At 38.7% G+C, this 15,025-nt stretch overlaps 1 protein-coding gene across 1 annotated transcript in view; it reads left to right on the top strand.

The window, feature by feature from the left end:
• The window catches only part of Ppp2r5a (protein phosphatase 2, regulatory subunit B', alpha), a gene marked incomplete at its 5' end in the record, with an annotated part of 55,487 nt that extends 41,231 nt beyond the window's left edge, over positions 1-14,256 (top strand). Inside the window, 9 exon segments of the mRNA XM_005375450.2 lie at positions 879-1,009; positions 2,118-2,177; positions 3,151-3,259; positions 4,050-4,103; positions 9,756-9,806; positions 10,075-10,194; positions 10,275-10,402; positions 11,151-11,252; positions 13,120-14,256. Of these exon segments, the coding sequence (XP_005375507.2) occupies positions 879-1,009; positions 2,118-2,177; positions 3,151-3,259; positions 4,050-4,103; positions 9,756-9,806; positions 10,075-10,194; positions 10,275-10,402; positions 11,151-11,252; positions 13,120-13,252 (888 nt within the window).
• Positions 14,257-15,025: the final 769 nt, after the last annotated feature.

Genomic DNA, 15,025 nt, shown 5'->3' with positions numbered 1-15,025 from the left:
TAGATTACTGGATTTTTCTGTGGATTTGAAGGAAGCAAAAAAGCTAGGAGAGCTGGATTAATTTTCTACCTTCTGTTTCAAATTCCTGAATTTTCTGTGATGCTAAGGCCCAATAACTTGCTTTTGGCAATTGATATGACTGTGCTTTCATAGGTTACTTCTCTGAGGTCTTCTTAGGGTATTCTTCTAGTAGCTTATGTATGAGAATCCTCAGTGTATTACCATTATATTTTAAAATGACTTGGTAGGTTGTAAGTTTTAAAACTTAGAACAGGAGAAAACCTAGTTCAGGCTGGCCTTGGACTCATTGTATAGCCCAGGCTGGCCTGGAATTCACAACGATCCTCCTGCCTCAGCTTCCCGAGTGTTGGAATTACAGGTGTGCACCACTATACCTGGCCTAGTGTAACTCTCAGTACCAAAGTTCAGACCATAAAATTCTATGACAGTTCTAGTAAACTATGTATATTTACACATACATGTTTGTAAGACTTCATTTATTTCATAACTTGCAATCTAAAAGCTAAGATTTTAACGGTCAAAAAGCATTAAACAGCTCTTACATTTTAACACTCTAAAAACTGTAAGCTATGGTTAGTCTCAAAAGTTGGATGAAATTCTAAAATCAGTGGGAAGGCAAAGAAAAAAAAATCCTGTTTTTGACATGTTTGTACTATTATTTATTGTCATTTTAAAAGAAACTGAAGTTACTGAAAAGAAATACTCCCCAGGCTGTCTGACTTCATTTATGTAGATAAGGCCAAACCCGTCAGCAGATTTTTAAAGATTTCATGGATAGTCTTCATATCAAAGTTAAAATAAAGTGAAGTTTTAGCTCGATTATTTTTTAAAAGTAATTTCTCAGATTTTTTTTAAAGCTCCTGGAGCTTTTTGATAGTGAAGATCCCAGAGAACGTGACTTCCTGAAGACCGTTCTACACCGAATTTATGGGAAATTCCTTGGATTAAGAGCATTCATCAGAAAACAAATTAACAACATTTTCCTCAGGTAAATTAATCATATATTCACTTGTAGCATTTTTCTTTTTTCCGCCCCTAAATATCTTTTCTTTACTGCATTGCCTTCTAGGTTAATTTTAAATATCTGAAATCCACAAATGTGTGTCACTTATAGCCAATATTGTGGATACTGATTACAAACTTAGACAGTTGTAACCAACTTCGTATGTAAGTGGACACTATGAATGAGGACAATTTGTGATCATAATGCCATTGTTACTCATAGTTAAGTTGTAATGAGAGAGTAATTTATCAAGTTTTCTGTTTGAACTTTATGTTTACAACTGTTTACATAAATATTACTTAAACTAGTAGCTCTTGGGAGTACTTTTGATTTTCTGACAAGGCTAATTAAATTCATTGGGGCTGATCATTTTATTACCTTATAAATGCTAATTTTTTCAATATTTGATTGAAGTCAGATTTCACATTAATACCTGTATTTTAATTTTGTCTGAATTAACTGAAGCCCTGGCGAAACTAGGCTGGCATTTCTACATTGCAGCCGTGAGAGGGGAGCACTGGCTGCCTCTTTCTGTAGTTCTCTGCTGTCTTCTCCTCAGCCTGCCTCAGCCATGTGGGCCACCAGCCTTGTCCTGTTGTTAAAGAGGGTCCTAGTGTTGGAGAGCTGGGCAGCCTAAGTTGTGAGGTTTAGAGCAGTTCTGAGCAAAGGCGGCTGAGATGATCCATGGGTTCTCCTGTCAGAAAAGGTTTGCTACTTTGAAAAGCATTTATTTGATAAATTATATATATATATACACACACATATATATATGTAATAGTTATATATAACTCTTATATATGGATATATATTATGAATATAGATATATAGATATCTCCATCCCTGGGAAAAATGAGAGTGTTAAATTCACACATGGCAAATTTTAGCAAAGATGGCATATGTGATTATGTAGGAAATACATATTTTTGTTAAGATTCCTATGAATTAACTGATTTAGGACAAAGTAACTGAAAAAACCTGAAACGAGCCTATGTATTTTCTACTGCTGCCTTTGGGTTGATTTCTTCATCTTCCTGTCTGTTTCTTAGTTTTCTTATGTTTGATTTTATTATACCTACCTTTATTTTAAATTCAGGTTTATATATGAAACAGAACATTTCAATGGTGTTGCTGAACTCCTTGAAATTCTAGGAAGGTAAGTCAGATTTCTGGTCTTTTTAAAGATTAACTTTGAATGTTTCTTATGTACTAAAATGTTAGAGCAGATTGAAGAAATTATTTCCTCTTTTAGAATTTTAAGTATAAAAATAATGTAAGAGGCCCTGGGCTCAGTCCTCTACACACAATAAACAAATAAATTAGAACACAGGCCTGGGGTCCCAAATGAGTTCCTATTATAGGTTTTTGGGAGTCGGCATATCAGTGTCTCGCCAACCCGGATCTCTGTCAGAGCAGGCCTCCTGCTTTGGAGCTGTGTCGTGTATTACGCCTGACCTCTCTAGAGTGCCACAGGAACTTGTAGGTTCTGACTCAGAAGAGATGAAATAAGCTAGTGAGTCCTTGCTGCAGTTACAGGGATCCACGTTCAGATGCTGACAGACCATTCCTAACCCATCAGTTCTTTCTAGAAGAATCTCCACTTTGTTTTAGTTTGCTTTTCTTACTCACTGCATAGCAGCGTTAACTTCAGAGAATTTCAGACCCTCTGTTACTGCCCAGAGAATTATTTTAATCTACTTTATTAATATTTAGAAAATTATTGTGGTAAGAACTACTTCTTAATTTCAGATTATCCAGCAGAGTAAGAGAAATAACCCATTTACTTCAGAAAATAATGAAAATCCTGTCAGTCTGGTGACTTTGACTGTCCTGTAGCTTTAGGAAGAAAAATAAAGGCAGCAGTGCACAGTCTTTCTAGAAAATACAACAAATTATGTTCCTTGGCATTAGTTGGCAGTCCTAACTGTCTCCTGAGAGCACTGAATGATTTACAGGAACTAGTGGTGTATAGTAATAGTCTCTCTAACGTAGTCTGAAGATCAACGGTCATGCATCCCAGGACTGACTGATGCGGAGCAGTGTTCCTTATGTACTGGTGGATAAATATTAGGGTTTAGAAACAAAGCGGTAACCACTTAACCCTTCCCCCTGCCTTTTTTTTCCTCCAGTATTATCAATGGCTTTGCATTGCCACTGAAAGCAGAACATAAACAGTTTCTAATGAAGGTTCTTATTCCTATGCATACTGCGAAAGGATTAGCTTTGTTTCATGCTCAGGTAAGTGTCACAAAAATGTCAAAGGAACTGAACAATATAAAGGCAGAGAAATCGAAAAATATTGAGATGACAATATTATGATTAAGTAGTTTGCTTTCTGAGTTGCCCAAAACAAATTTTATGTGGAGGTGTAAATATTAATGATATTTACCTATTAAGTAAGACCAAGGCACTTTAAATGTAGATACAGAAAAGATAATACCAAGTTTAAACAAACTTGATCCAGGCCCTGACTAATCTGCTATGTGACTTTGAATAAATCTCCTACATCTGCAGAGTATTACTTCTATCCATGAACATCCTAATTGGAAAGTTTCTGATCACCTCTATTAGTATTTAGAGAACAATAGATCAACACAGGCATACATGTAGAAACATGCTAACGACTTTACAGTCTGAGATACTACCACACTTGTAAAGCCAGCACTCTGGGAGGTGGAGCCAGGAGAATTGCAAGTTCAAGCCCAGCCTAGGCAACGTAGCAACTCGGTGAGGGCCCTTGTCAAAATTAACAAAGGGCTAGGGATGTAGCTCAGTGTGCAGGCCCTGGAATCAATCCCCAGCACCACCCCCTGAAAGACTAAACAAAGAACAATTTTTTAAAATTAGAAGTTACCTTCAGGATTAACAAATTACACAGTTGTGAGTTTACTCATTTTATAGACTGAACTAAACTAAAATTTGTCAGCATAGTCTTTTTGTTGGTTAAATATTTAAAAAGCCTTGCATCTTTAAGTCTTTATTTCACTCAATAATATTTAGTATTTATAAACTTTTCCTTACCTTTTAGCTAGCGTACTGTGTTGTACAGTTCCTGGAGAAAGATACAACACTGACAGAACCAGTAAGTATTCTGTTAATATTCACACTGTGTGTCTGGATTAGTAACACACTAGTAGCATTTCTCGGCAGCTTTCTGTATAATCTTACAGAGTTACCAAACAGTAGTAATAGCATGGCTTTGTGAGGTTAATCCACATTCAAAGAACAGAGCTGGGAGGGAAGAAGTCTCACGAGTCTGGGTATGTCGTGAATAACCTACGTAAAGAATAGTAGTAGATAGTGGTTGAGAAGGGTGACGATTGGATCTAATGACCGCGTGAAGTTCTGTGCGCATGTTCACTGGCAGCCTTTTTCTTTTTCATTCACCTTTTAGAATTAAAGTGTACTGTGAGCGTCCCGGACTTACTCCCGTAAGCTTTTGTTTCACTCTCAGAAATAGCACTTCAACTCTTACTAATGATAAACCACGATAGGGCTAAAAACATTGCCTTGCCTCTTGGGATTAAGACAGTCTTATAATAAAGGCTGTCTGCTTTATGAGTCAGCATAGCAGTTTAGACTTTGAATTCTGTTGCTTATTATTTGCCCATGAAATGAAAATTTAAGAGAGTAAAACTACAATTTAGTGACTGTAAAAATCAATGATTGAAGAAAAGGTGAGGAAGACTATCCCTAGGGATGCTTCAGAAGATGATATACTTAGTATTTCCTTTTCATGTGAGCTTTTTATAAAGGAACAAAGATATTTTCCCACTTCCTAAAGTTTTGGTGTTTTTTTTTTTTTTAACTTTTAGAGTCATAGTTCTTTCTGAAAACAGTTTTTAAAGTTAAATTAGGAAAAACAGAAGCTCAGTATCTACACATGAAAATATATAAACCCTCTAGAGGAGGTTAACACTTAATAAAAGTCCATGATAGTGCCTCTTAGACTTGAGAAAATCACATTGTAACATGCCATGGTTCGTGTCTGCTAAGTAGTAACAAATATAGTTGAAGAAGACGGGTTTCAGTTCACAGAGATGTGAACAGATTTTGCAATTTCTGCCTTGAAGTATTCCATCACCATATGACCTTATTACGTGGGTTTGAGCCTTGATACAGACCGTCCCTGACTTGGGCAGTACGACTTACTGATTTCCCGACTTTACATTAGGGGTAAAAGCAGTGTGGATCGGGTAGAAACCACACATCATATTTTGAATTGTGGTCCTTTTTCAAAGCCGGCTGCGTGCAGTGCAGCACTCTGCAGTGGACAGTGATCCGCACCCATCAGGCGCATGAGCACAAGCACAAGGCAGATGCCCACTGCTCAGTGCCCTGGGCTAAGCCGGGATGTGCAGCGGGTTAAGTGTATTCCATGCTTTTTTTTTTTTTCTTTTTTGGTACCAGAAATCGAACTCACAACCTTGCGTTTGCCAGGCAGGCACTTGTGCCCCTGAGCTATATCCCCAGCCCCTATTCCATGCATTCTTGGCTTAATACATTTCCAACTTAAAAATGGGCTTGCTGGGACACAACCCCATCATAAGTTGAGAAGCAAAGCCTCTGACATTACAAGTAAGTTAGAGCTTTTGTTGTTTTATTATGTTCCTCTGTATCTAAATCTTGTATTAAAATGACTGTTTTTTCTAAAAATAAAAATGACTTTGCTATTTCTATTTGTAAAAGCAGTTGTGTGTTAAGTTGGTTCATACATTACAAAAAGATAAAGCACAATGTGAAAGTTCTCAGAAATCTTGCCTTCTAGAGCTAAACACATAAGTTAATGAATATACTCCTAGAAATTTTTTCACACATATATTTATATATAAACACTTAAGACACAGAGTGCAAAGAAAATACAGAGAGTGGAAAAAATTTTAGGAGTATATTCATTAACTTAACTCCCTAGTCCATCAGACAAAGGACTTCTATCTAGAACATATAAAGAATTGAAAAAAACCAGGCCCTCCAGATTCAAAGACCCAATTCAAAAATGGGCATCTGAGGTGAATACACACTTCTCAGATAAAGAAATACAAATGGCAAATAAATATATGCAAAAATGTTCAACATCATTGGTCATTTGAGAAATGCAAATTAAAATAGTGCTAAGATTCTACCTCACCCCAGAAAGAATGGCTGTCATCAAAAAATCAACCAATAACAAATGCTGGCAGGGCTATAGGGAAAAAGGAACCCTTCTCTGCTGTTGGTGGGAGTGTAGACTGGTGCAACCACTGTGGAAATCAGTGTGGAGATTCTTCAAAAAACTAGGATTAGAAGTCACATTCAACCCAGCTATTCCCCTCCTGGGTATTTTTCCAGAAGAATTGAAAATATCATACCACAGCAATATATGTGCACCCATGTTTATAGCAGCACAATTTGTCATAGCTAAATCCTGGAAATAATCCAAATGCCCATCAACTGAGGAATGGATAAAAAAGATGTGGTATTTTTATATAATGGAGTACTACACTGCTATAAAGAAGGATAAACTAGAGGCTTTTATAGGTAAATGGATGCAATCATGCTCATAAGTGAAATAAATCAAACTTGCATGTATAAACATCATATTATCTCCCTAGTGTAAGAAACTGAAAAAATAAATAAGATCCAAAATCTACAATTATAAAAGGAAAAGAAACTGCTCAAAAGGAAAGAACAGTAGGGATGGATGAAAGGAGAAAAGAATATACATACAAAAAATAAGATATACTACTGATTTCTTTTAGTTCATTGAAAAAAGTGTGTACTTATATTGTTTGATCACTTATACATGCCTGCATCTTGTAATCTCAGCAACTACTTTGAAGATAAAAATATGCAATATATTAACCATAGTTAATCTCCTATTACCTTGTTTTGAAATTCTCTATCATTGTCTTTATGGTTTTTTTCTCTTTAAAATAAAAATAAACAGTAAGACAGTATTTTTCACCTCAGTATAATGTAGACATCTTTCCATATTAATCTATTTCACTTCCCACTGGCAGCGTAAAATTCCATTATATGGGTTACCATTTATTAACCCCTTCTTGGCAGACACTGAGTTATAGGACTTTTTTACTGTTACAAATAGGTTGCTGAGTGAAAAAATGTTTTGTGGTGTTAAGAACTGTTCCATCTCCTGTGGTGTTGGGAACAATAAAAACCACTAAGCATGTTCAGAAGCCGTCAGAAGTACACACCTAGAAAGGAAAGGGGTTAGTGTGTGAACATCCAAAAACTAAAAAGTAAAAGCTGTGTTGCTAAGTACATGTGATTTTAACAAATTCCAACTTGCATTCCAGAAAGGCTATATAATTAATATTTGCAAATTAATATTTTACTCCAGAATGTAAAGTACCTGTTTTTTCTAGCCAATCAGTGCTGAATGTTAAGTTTTCAACTCTTAACTAGGTGTGATGGCGCATGCCTGTATCCCAGAACTCTGAGAGCCTGAGGCAGGGGGCTCACAAATTAGAGTCCAAGCCTGGGCCACCTATTGACTGAACAAGGGCTGCTCTCAAAATTGAAAACAAACAAAAACAACTAAGTTTAAAAAATGTTTGTTTAGTCTCATACCTGTGAAATAGTATAAGGATTGAGCCATCTTTTTAGTATATTTCATTGCTCATTTATATTTCCGGCTTTTACTTTTAACCCTTTTTCTGTTGTGTTTCGCAAAAAATTTTCTCTGTTCAGTTGGAGTTTATCTTTTAATTCTGAATATACTGTTTTTAATCTGTGCTTTAAAGAGCTATATAAAATTTTACATCCTAAGTCTTTCTTGATGTCCTGCTAAGGAAAATCTTTCTACCTCTTGAAATTAAAAAAATATTCTCCAGTATATACAGTTTTCTAAAATATACACTCCAGTTATTTTTCTAGTTACATTTTCTCACTGTTTTCTAGTTCTATATTCTAGGCTTACCTTCTGCTTTCACGTCTTTAGCTGTTGTTTCTTGAGGACTGCCGTAGGGAATTAACACAAACCTAGTGGGTTAAATCAGCACAAATGTATTCTCTCTCAGCTCCGGAGGCCAGAAAATCAAAATCAAGGTGTTAGCAGAATCCTTTGGGACATACTCAGTTCCATCCACTTTTGTCGTGTATTACAATCCATATACACACAGATCTTTTCTGTCAGTTTCTGTGCTAACACCATCTTGTTTTAATTGCTAATAACAATAGTGCAGGTTTTATTCCATTAATCACCCCCATAAACTCTTGACTATTGTTTGTATTTATGAACTGTAGAATGAATGTTTCTAGTTCCAAAGATAATTCAATTGGCATTTGATTGAAATTATATTAAATGTATAGGGCCAGGTGTGGTGGCACACACCTGTAATCCCAGCACTCTGGAGGCTGAGGCAGGAGGATTGCAGCAAGTTCAAGGCCTACCTGGGCTACAGAGTGAGTTCAAGACCAGCCCAAACTGCAGAGTGAGATCCTGTCTCAAAAAACAAATACGTGTGTCTCTGTGTGTTTGTGTATAAAATAATGTACAGATTAAGTACAGCAGAAATAATAATTGTATAACTGTTACGAAAAGTATCTTTTTTCACTTCATTATTACTGATAATAAAGGTATTGACATTTTATCTGGTCATATATTGAATTTTCTTATTTTAGTAATCTTTAGGTTTTTAAATTTTAGGACATGTATAAATATTATATAACTAGCAAGTAAGTGTGATTTTGATATTCCTTGCCAGTATTATTCACCACATTTTTCTGTTTCTATGGCTCCAAAACAGTGTTCTTCCAAGCTTTCATTTGAATGAGGGCTCCTCACTACTGGGCCGGGCCCACTGTTGAGTAACCAGAGAAGCTGGCAAAGCTCTCCTCCCGCAGCACCAGCGCACCAAGATGGTTTTATAGCTCATTTCTAAGAAACCATTACGTAAAAGGGTTGTGGATGGTTTCTAATAAATTCTCTGTTTTACCTACTAAATTTTTATCAGAAACACCAAATAACTATTCAAACTTATTTTTTAAAAGTATGGAGTTTTGCGTATCCTTTTAACCTATAGAGCTGAACCATCCTGGTATTCTAGAATAAATTATACTATAATTAGCCTTGTTCTGTATACTTGTTCAGTATACTCTTGGGGCTCAGTTTATTTTTTTGCATCTGTATTCACTGAAATACATGGTCCCTTGTGTTTTATTTCAGTTATCTAGATTGTGCTTAGCCATGAAATTGGCTGCTTTTCTTTGCACAAGGAACTGAACTCAGGGCTTTGGCACTGAGGCACATCCCCATCCCTTGTTTATCTTGAGGTCTTGCTAAATTGCCCGTGCTGGGCTCTCCACCCTGCAATCCCTCTGCCCCAGCCTCGCAGAGCACTGGGATTACAGGCATGTACACCATGCCCAGCTGCTTCATAGTGGCTTACGTAACGGGAATTATCTGTTTGTAAAGTTACTCCCTAAAAAACCTCCCTCACTGACCCCAGCAAGTTCTCAGCTTTCCTTGTTTTCTTAGTAACACTTACTACTATTAAATCATTTCATTACATAATCCATCACGTACGCTGGCCTCCTTTCATTAGAACACAAGCGCCACCAAATCATAGACTCTCTCCTCATGTCAGCAGCATCTGGTGGTCACTAGGCGCTCAGTAAGTATCTTAAATTGTTAGATGCTAATGCTGATCTACTCAGAATGAACAGTGACTCACAACTACCAAAGCTGCCCTGGGGTTAGTCTCCGTGTTTCACTCGTTTTCCTTTCTTGCAGGTGATCAGAGGACTGCTGAAATTCTGGCCAAAAACATGCAGTCAGAAGGAGGTGGGTTTTGTGACTACAGCAGCGCACAGTTCAGCACGCCTCAGCCGGGGTCTGCAGACCCCGGGGTTGTTCCCTGCTGCCGCAGAGTGGGGGACACCATAGGAGACCCGATAGAACAGCCGTGCTGGTTACAGCCAACTGTAAACCAGCCAGACCTTCTTTTTCTACTCAACTTTGGAGTTATATATTCACCTCATTTGTATGGTTTCTATATTAAATAATGCAATGTGTCACATTATTTTTTAAAAGAAAAACTTTTTTATCCTAGGTGATGTTTTTAGGAGAAATTGAAGAAATTTTAGATGTCATTGAGCCGACACAGTTCAAAAAAATTGAAGAACCACTTTTTAAGCAGATATCCAGATGTGTCTCCAGCTCTCATTTTCAGGTAGGGTGTTTTTAACAACATCATCCTTATTGTATAATTTCTTTTCACTTTGAATTTTGACATTCCTGAATGTCTTTTAGGTTGCAGAAAGAGCATTGTACTTCTGGAATAACGAGTATATTCTTAGTTTGATCGAGGAGAACATTGATAAAATACTGCCAATAATGTTTGCCAGTTTGTACAAAATTTCCAAAGAACACTGGAACCAGTAAGTATTATAATGTTGTTCATGTTTTTCCTGTATTCTTTTTAACCCTTTTGTCATTTGATTTCCTTATATAAAACCTATACAGATTTGGAACTTCTACCAAAGGTTAACATCACAGACTTCGTTCTGTATCATATATATACACAGCTTTAAAGTTGTGCATGTATGTATGATCTTAAATTCGTTGAATATTGGAGACCTCCCTGAAGGGAGGTGACTTGGCATAACCTTACGCACCTGGGGTGGTCAGGCCCTGCTGCCCACAGCCAGGACCAGCTGCGGAAGGTGCCGGCCCACGCCCAGGGCACAGTCTCACCTCTGTAGGTGGCGGTGTCCCGCTAAGAAGAGTGTTTACTGTCCATGGTGCTATGTAGAATAAAGATTCTCTCTATAGAACATCTTGTCTTACTTTCTACTTTTCTTCTCTCAAGTAATGATAGTTGGATAATTTTTATCTTTTTTTAATGTTAGGGTTTCAGATACGAGACTCTAGCACAGAGATGGAGATACCACATTTTTAGCTAGAATTTAATCTGAGCATAATCCGAGGATGTAAACTCTGGAATCAGACCATCTCTGTCACTACTGGCTACATGCCTCTGAGCACATTACAAACCTTTTAAACATCAGTTTTATCTCTAAAATGAATTAAATGAGTAGTCAGCATGTAACACATCTTGTAGACAACAGTGTAACATTTCCACTCTACTGGCGTCTGTAACCCAGGACTGGCTCATTTTCGTTTCAGGACCATTGTAGCACTGGTGTACAATGTGCTGAAGACCCTCATGGAAATGAATGGCAAGCTGTTTGATGACCTTACTAGCTCCTACAAGGCTGAGAGACAAAGGTATCTGATAGTGTAAATTACAGATATCGGACATTTTTGGTTAGTTGAATGTGATTCAGTTTAGAAAGGTACCTTCTCTGAGTTACCATGTTTAGGCATAGCTTGAAAGTCGCTAAACACTTAAGTCATTTCCAGGTAAGCTAGCCGGAGTGTTTTTATTGAGCAGAAAAAGCAGTAACATGTATTAAAGTTATTACATAATTTACCTCTCCTAATGGTTAGATAACGATTTTAATGCAATCATATGTCCTGTTCATCTCATCCTGAGCCTTACATTTCAACCGTCTGGTAGCATCTGCATCATGAAATGGTTTGTGTTGAATTGTGTTTATACAGTTTGTGTTGAATTTGTGTTTATACAGTTTGATTTCTTATATTACTAGCATCACTTACCCACAAGATGCTTCACCTGTTCCGACCTAACGCCACAGTTACCAGAAAGTGGTATTTTAAGGTCGGCACAATTCTCCTTTGGGAACAGAAATTGATGTGCTCTGGTTCAGGTGCTAGCGATAACGTAGTTCCTCACGTAGTACACATTTTAAGGTAAATGATAGTCCACATCAACTTTTAGGAACATGGCTGTGATTACCGCTTTGAGAAGTTCATAGATTACTATAAAATAATCTTCTAAAAACCTTTTCCTTCTCATATATTTATATTTCCTTCTCATATATTTATTTAAAACGTAAGATGGGCAGTAACCACTGGTCCTGAATCCATCTACTATTTAAAGATAACTAACATGTACTTTAATAAGAGTATTACTGTTCTGTTTAGAAAAGCTGGTCTATTTTTTACTATTAGTCCCTACTCATAATTTTCTTGTGTCATAGAGAGAAAGGAGCTGGCCTTTCTTCAAGGTCATCCTAGCCCATCAATAACTGACTCCCTGCCTTATTTCTCATAAGTAGCAGGCAGGAATAGAAACTAGGCACTGAGTTTTAGGAAGCAACAAGAAGAAAGATTAGGATCATATGAAACTTATATCTGAGGGGCCAGGGATCTAGCTCAGTGGCACAAGCGCCTGCCTGGCAAGCACAAGGTCCTGAGTTTGATTCCCAGAAAAAAAAAAAAAAAAAAAAAAGAAACTTACATCTGAAAATGTGTCTTTCATATAACCATTATGTCATGTTATCTGTGTATATCAGCAAATCCTTTAACAAGATTTATTGTTTTAAACTGTAACCACACAAGTATAAGCCCATGTTTTATATGTTCATTAGCCTTGGGAATAGTCTGGTCTGAGTTACTCAGAAATGTTTTCCATAGAATTGAAATTAAGTAGTTGATGCGACATACAAAATGTTTTGATTTTCATTTGGTGTACCTAAGAGACAGGAGGAGAGAAGAAGATGTAAACAGGGCAGTGGCTGGAGGGATGGGCAGGAGGCGAATCCTGCGGCGGGGGTGGCTCTGGCTTCCCCAGGGGCCAGCACTCTGGCCTTCCTGACTGTACCGCGGTCAGGCCACTGCAGGAAGCTGATGTGAGAAATTAACACAAAGTCCCTTGTCCACAACAAAGCACAGCTGTGAGGTCCTTGGGGAAGGAACAGGAGGTCACGTTCATCGGGTACAAAGGACACTGACTGCATTTAGGACCGTGACGGAAACACCGCAGCTGCTCCAGTGCTGCGGAGGGATTTATGTGAAGAGGGTCATTGGTGTATTCCGTGCTGATTGCCAGACAGCACCTTTCCTTTGCTTCTGAAATAATTTCTTTAATAATTTCTAATGAGGGGCTGGGGATTTAGCTCAGCGGCAAAAAGCGCCTGCCTGGCAAGCGCAAGGTCGTGAGTTCGATCCCTGGTACTGCAAAAATAGTAATAATGATAGTTTGTAATGACAAAATTTTGGTTTTCTACAGAGAGAAAAAGAAGGAATTGGAACGTGAAGAATTGTGGAAAAAATTAGAGGAGCTAAAGCTAAAGAAAGCCCTAGAAAAGCAGAACAGTGCTTACAACATGCGCAGCCTCCTCAGCAGCGCCAGCGCCGAGTAGAAGCGGGCCTGCACCTCTGCAGGGCGGCACTGTTTTGTACATGTTTTAAATACAGAAAAACTGCAAAGCAAACCTCATCAGTATAATATAATTAAAAGGCCAATCTTTTCTGGCAACTGTAAATGAAAACATATATGGACTAAACAGCCCTGTGCTATATCATGGCCACAGTATATTGTAACCTTTTGTCTAATCATTGATGTATTGTGTCACTTCTGAAGTTTCACAGAAATGAATTTTATCATCTACGAGTGAGATAATTATGGGAGTGGTAAGAATTAAGACTTGAATTCTTTTTTGATTGTGTTGCACACAGATCAAGTAGTCTGCTCTGTATACTTTTCCTTCTATAATGTGCTTTTCACATTGCTGCAGACCTTAGTTACATCCTAGGACAAAGAGTGTTTCCTAAAATAAACTAAGGTACCATCCTCCCCTTCCCTTCGTCTCTCCCAGAAACACGTTGGTGGGATTCCTGCCGAGCCCGCCCTATCAGAAGGTATCACTGTCTTCTGGAATTTGAGTAAAACCTTCACTGCCCAGGCTTTTAAAGCACAAAATACGAATAAAAGCTGGGAAAGTAAACCAAAACTCCGAGTGGTCCTCACCAACACCCCTTCCCCTGCAGTGCCCCAGGGCGACGGCTGCCCCTCGTCCATTCCTCTCCTCCCAGAGGCTGGAGGCAGGGCCTTTCCAGCCCCTGGCAGCGCCGCCCGCCCCTCCGCACCCGGGGTGGAGGCCTCGAGTCCCACGAGTGCTGCTGCACAGTGCTGGCTGTCACTGCCTGGCTCTATTTACAGGAAACGCATAGGCTTCCACCGTAGAGCACTGGAACTTGACTCCATAGAGGTCTTGTATGTTCGTACCTGGTCAGGTGTTTCTCACGTCTTTTCTTATCAGAGTACCATTCCAATCTCTTTAACTTGCAGTTGTGTGGAAACTGTTTTGTAATGGAAGATCTTCACTGGGGGATTGAGCAGCGTTTAATAAAGTCTATGTTTGTACTTCGCCTTACGTCATCTTTGCTTTTCTCAGCTCTAAGGGTACACGTCCAGAAGCCGGCTCCCCCTCCTCACACGTGCACAGAGGATTTATAGCAAACTAAGACAAATGGTGGGATGCATTCTAACCAAAGATGGGAATGTTCTGTGTATGGGTTAGTATTCCAGCCACTTAACAAAGAATGTTTTACAGAATATTTTCATAGAATTCCCAAGTTCCAGGATGTCCTTCCATCTCCCTTCGCGTCTCTCAGGGTCACTTTTGTGACAGGCAGGGGTGAGGTATTAATGTAACGTTTTCAGCCGCTGCTTTTCCACAGTGAAAGCGCCATCGAGGGCCTGCGCCACACCCGGGCGTTGTGAAAGCAGCCCCTCTGCTCTCTGTGGCCCCAGAAGACACACACGGCTTTTACCTACACTCAGCTAGCAGGTGCAGCGGAGCCACCTTCTGGCCACACGTGGCTTCTTTCCAGGCCCCCACATCGCGCCGGCAGCCAGCCCTGTGGACAGTGGCTGCACTACGGGAGAACGCCATAGGCCCCAGGGCGTGCATGGGCCTTCGTAGGTTAGGTTAGGAGTTGGTAGACAGTGAGGGCGACTCTACAGGAGAGCAGCCAGAATGGATTTTGACAAGTAGCAGCTAGTAACTGTTAAATGTTTTTTCTCTGAATAGATAAAAATACCCCCTTCTTAATTATCACTCATACCTAAGGTACAATTTGTCTCTCATTTTCCACAACAGTACTTTTATCAAAGCAAATCATGTTACAGC

This window comes from Chinchilla lanigera, unplaced genomic scaffold (genome assembly GCF_000276665.1).
Source record: "Chinchilla lanigera isolate Chin_1 unplaced genomic scaffold, ChiLan1.0 scaffold00005, whole genome shotgun sequence".
Lineage (NCBI taxonomy): Eukaryota > Metazoa > Chordata > Mammalia > Rodentia > Chinchillidae > Chinchilla > Chinchilla lanigera.
This window is presented reverse-complemented; position numbering and strand designations above follow the sequence as displayed.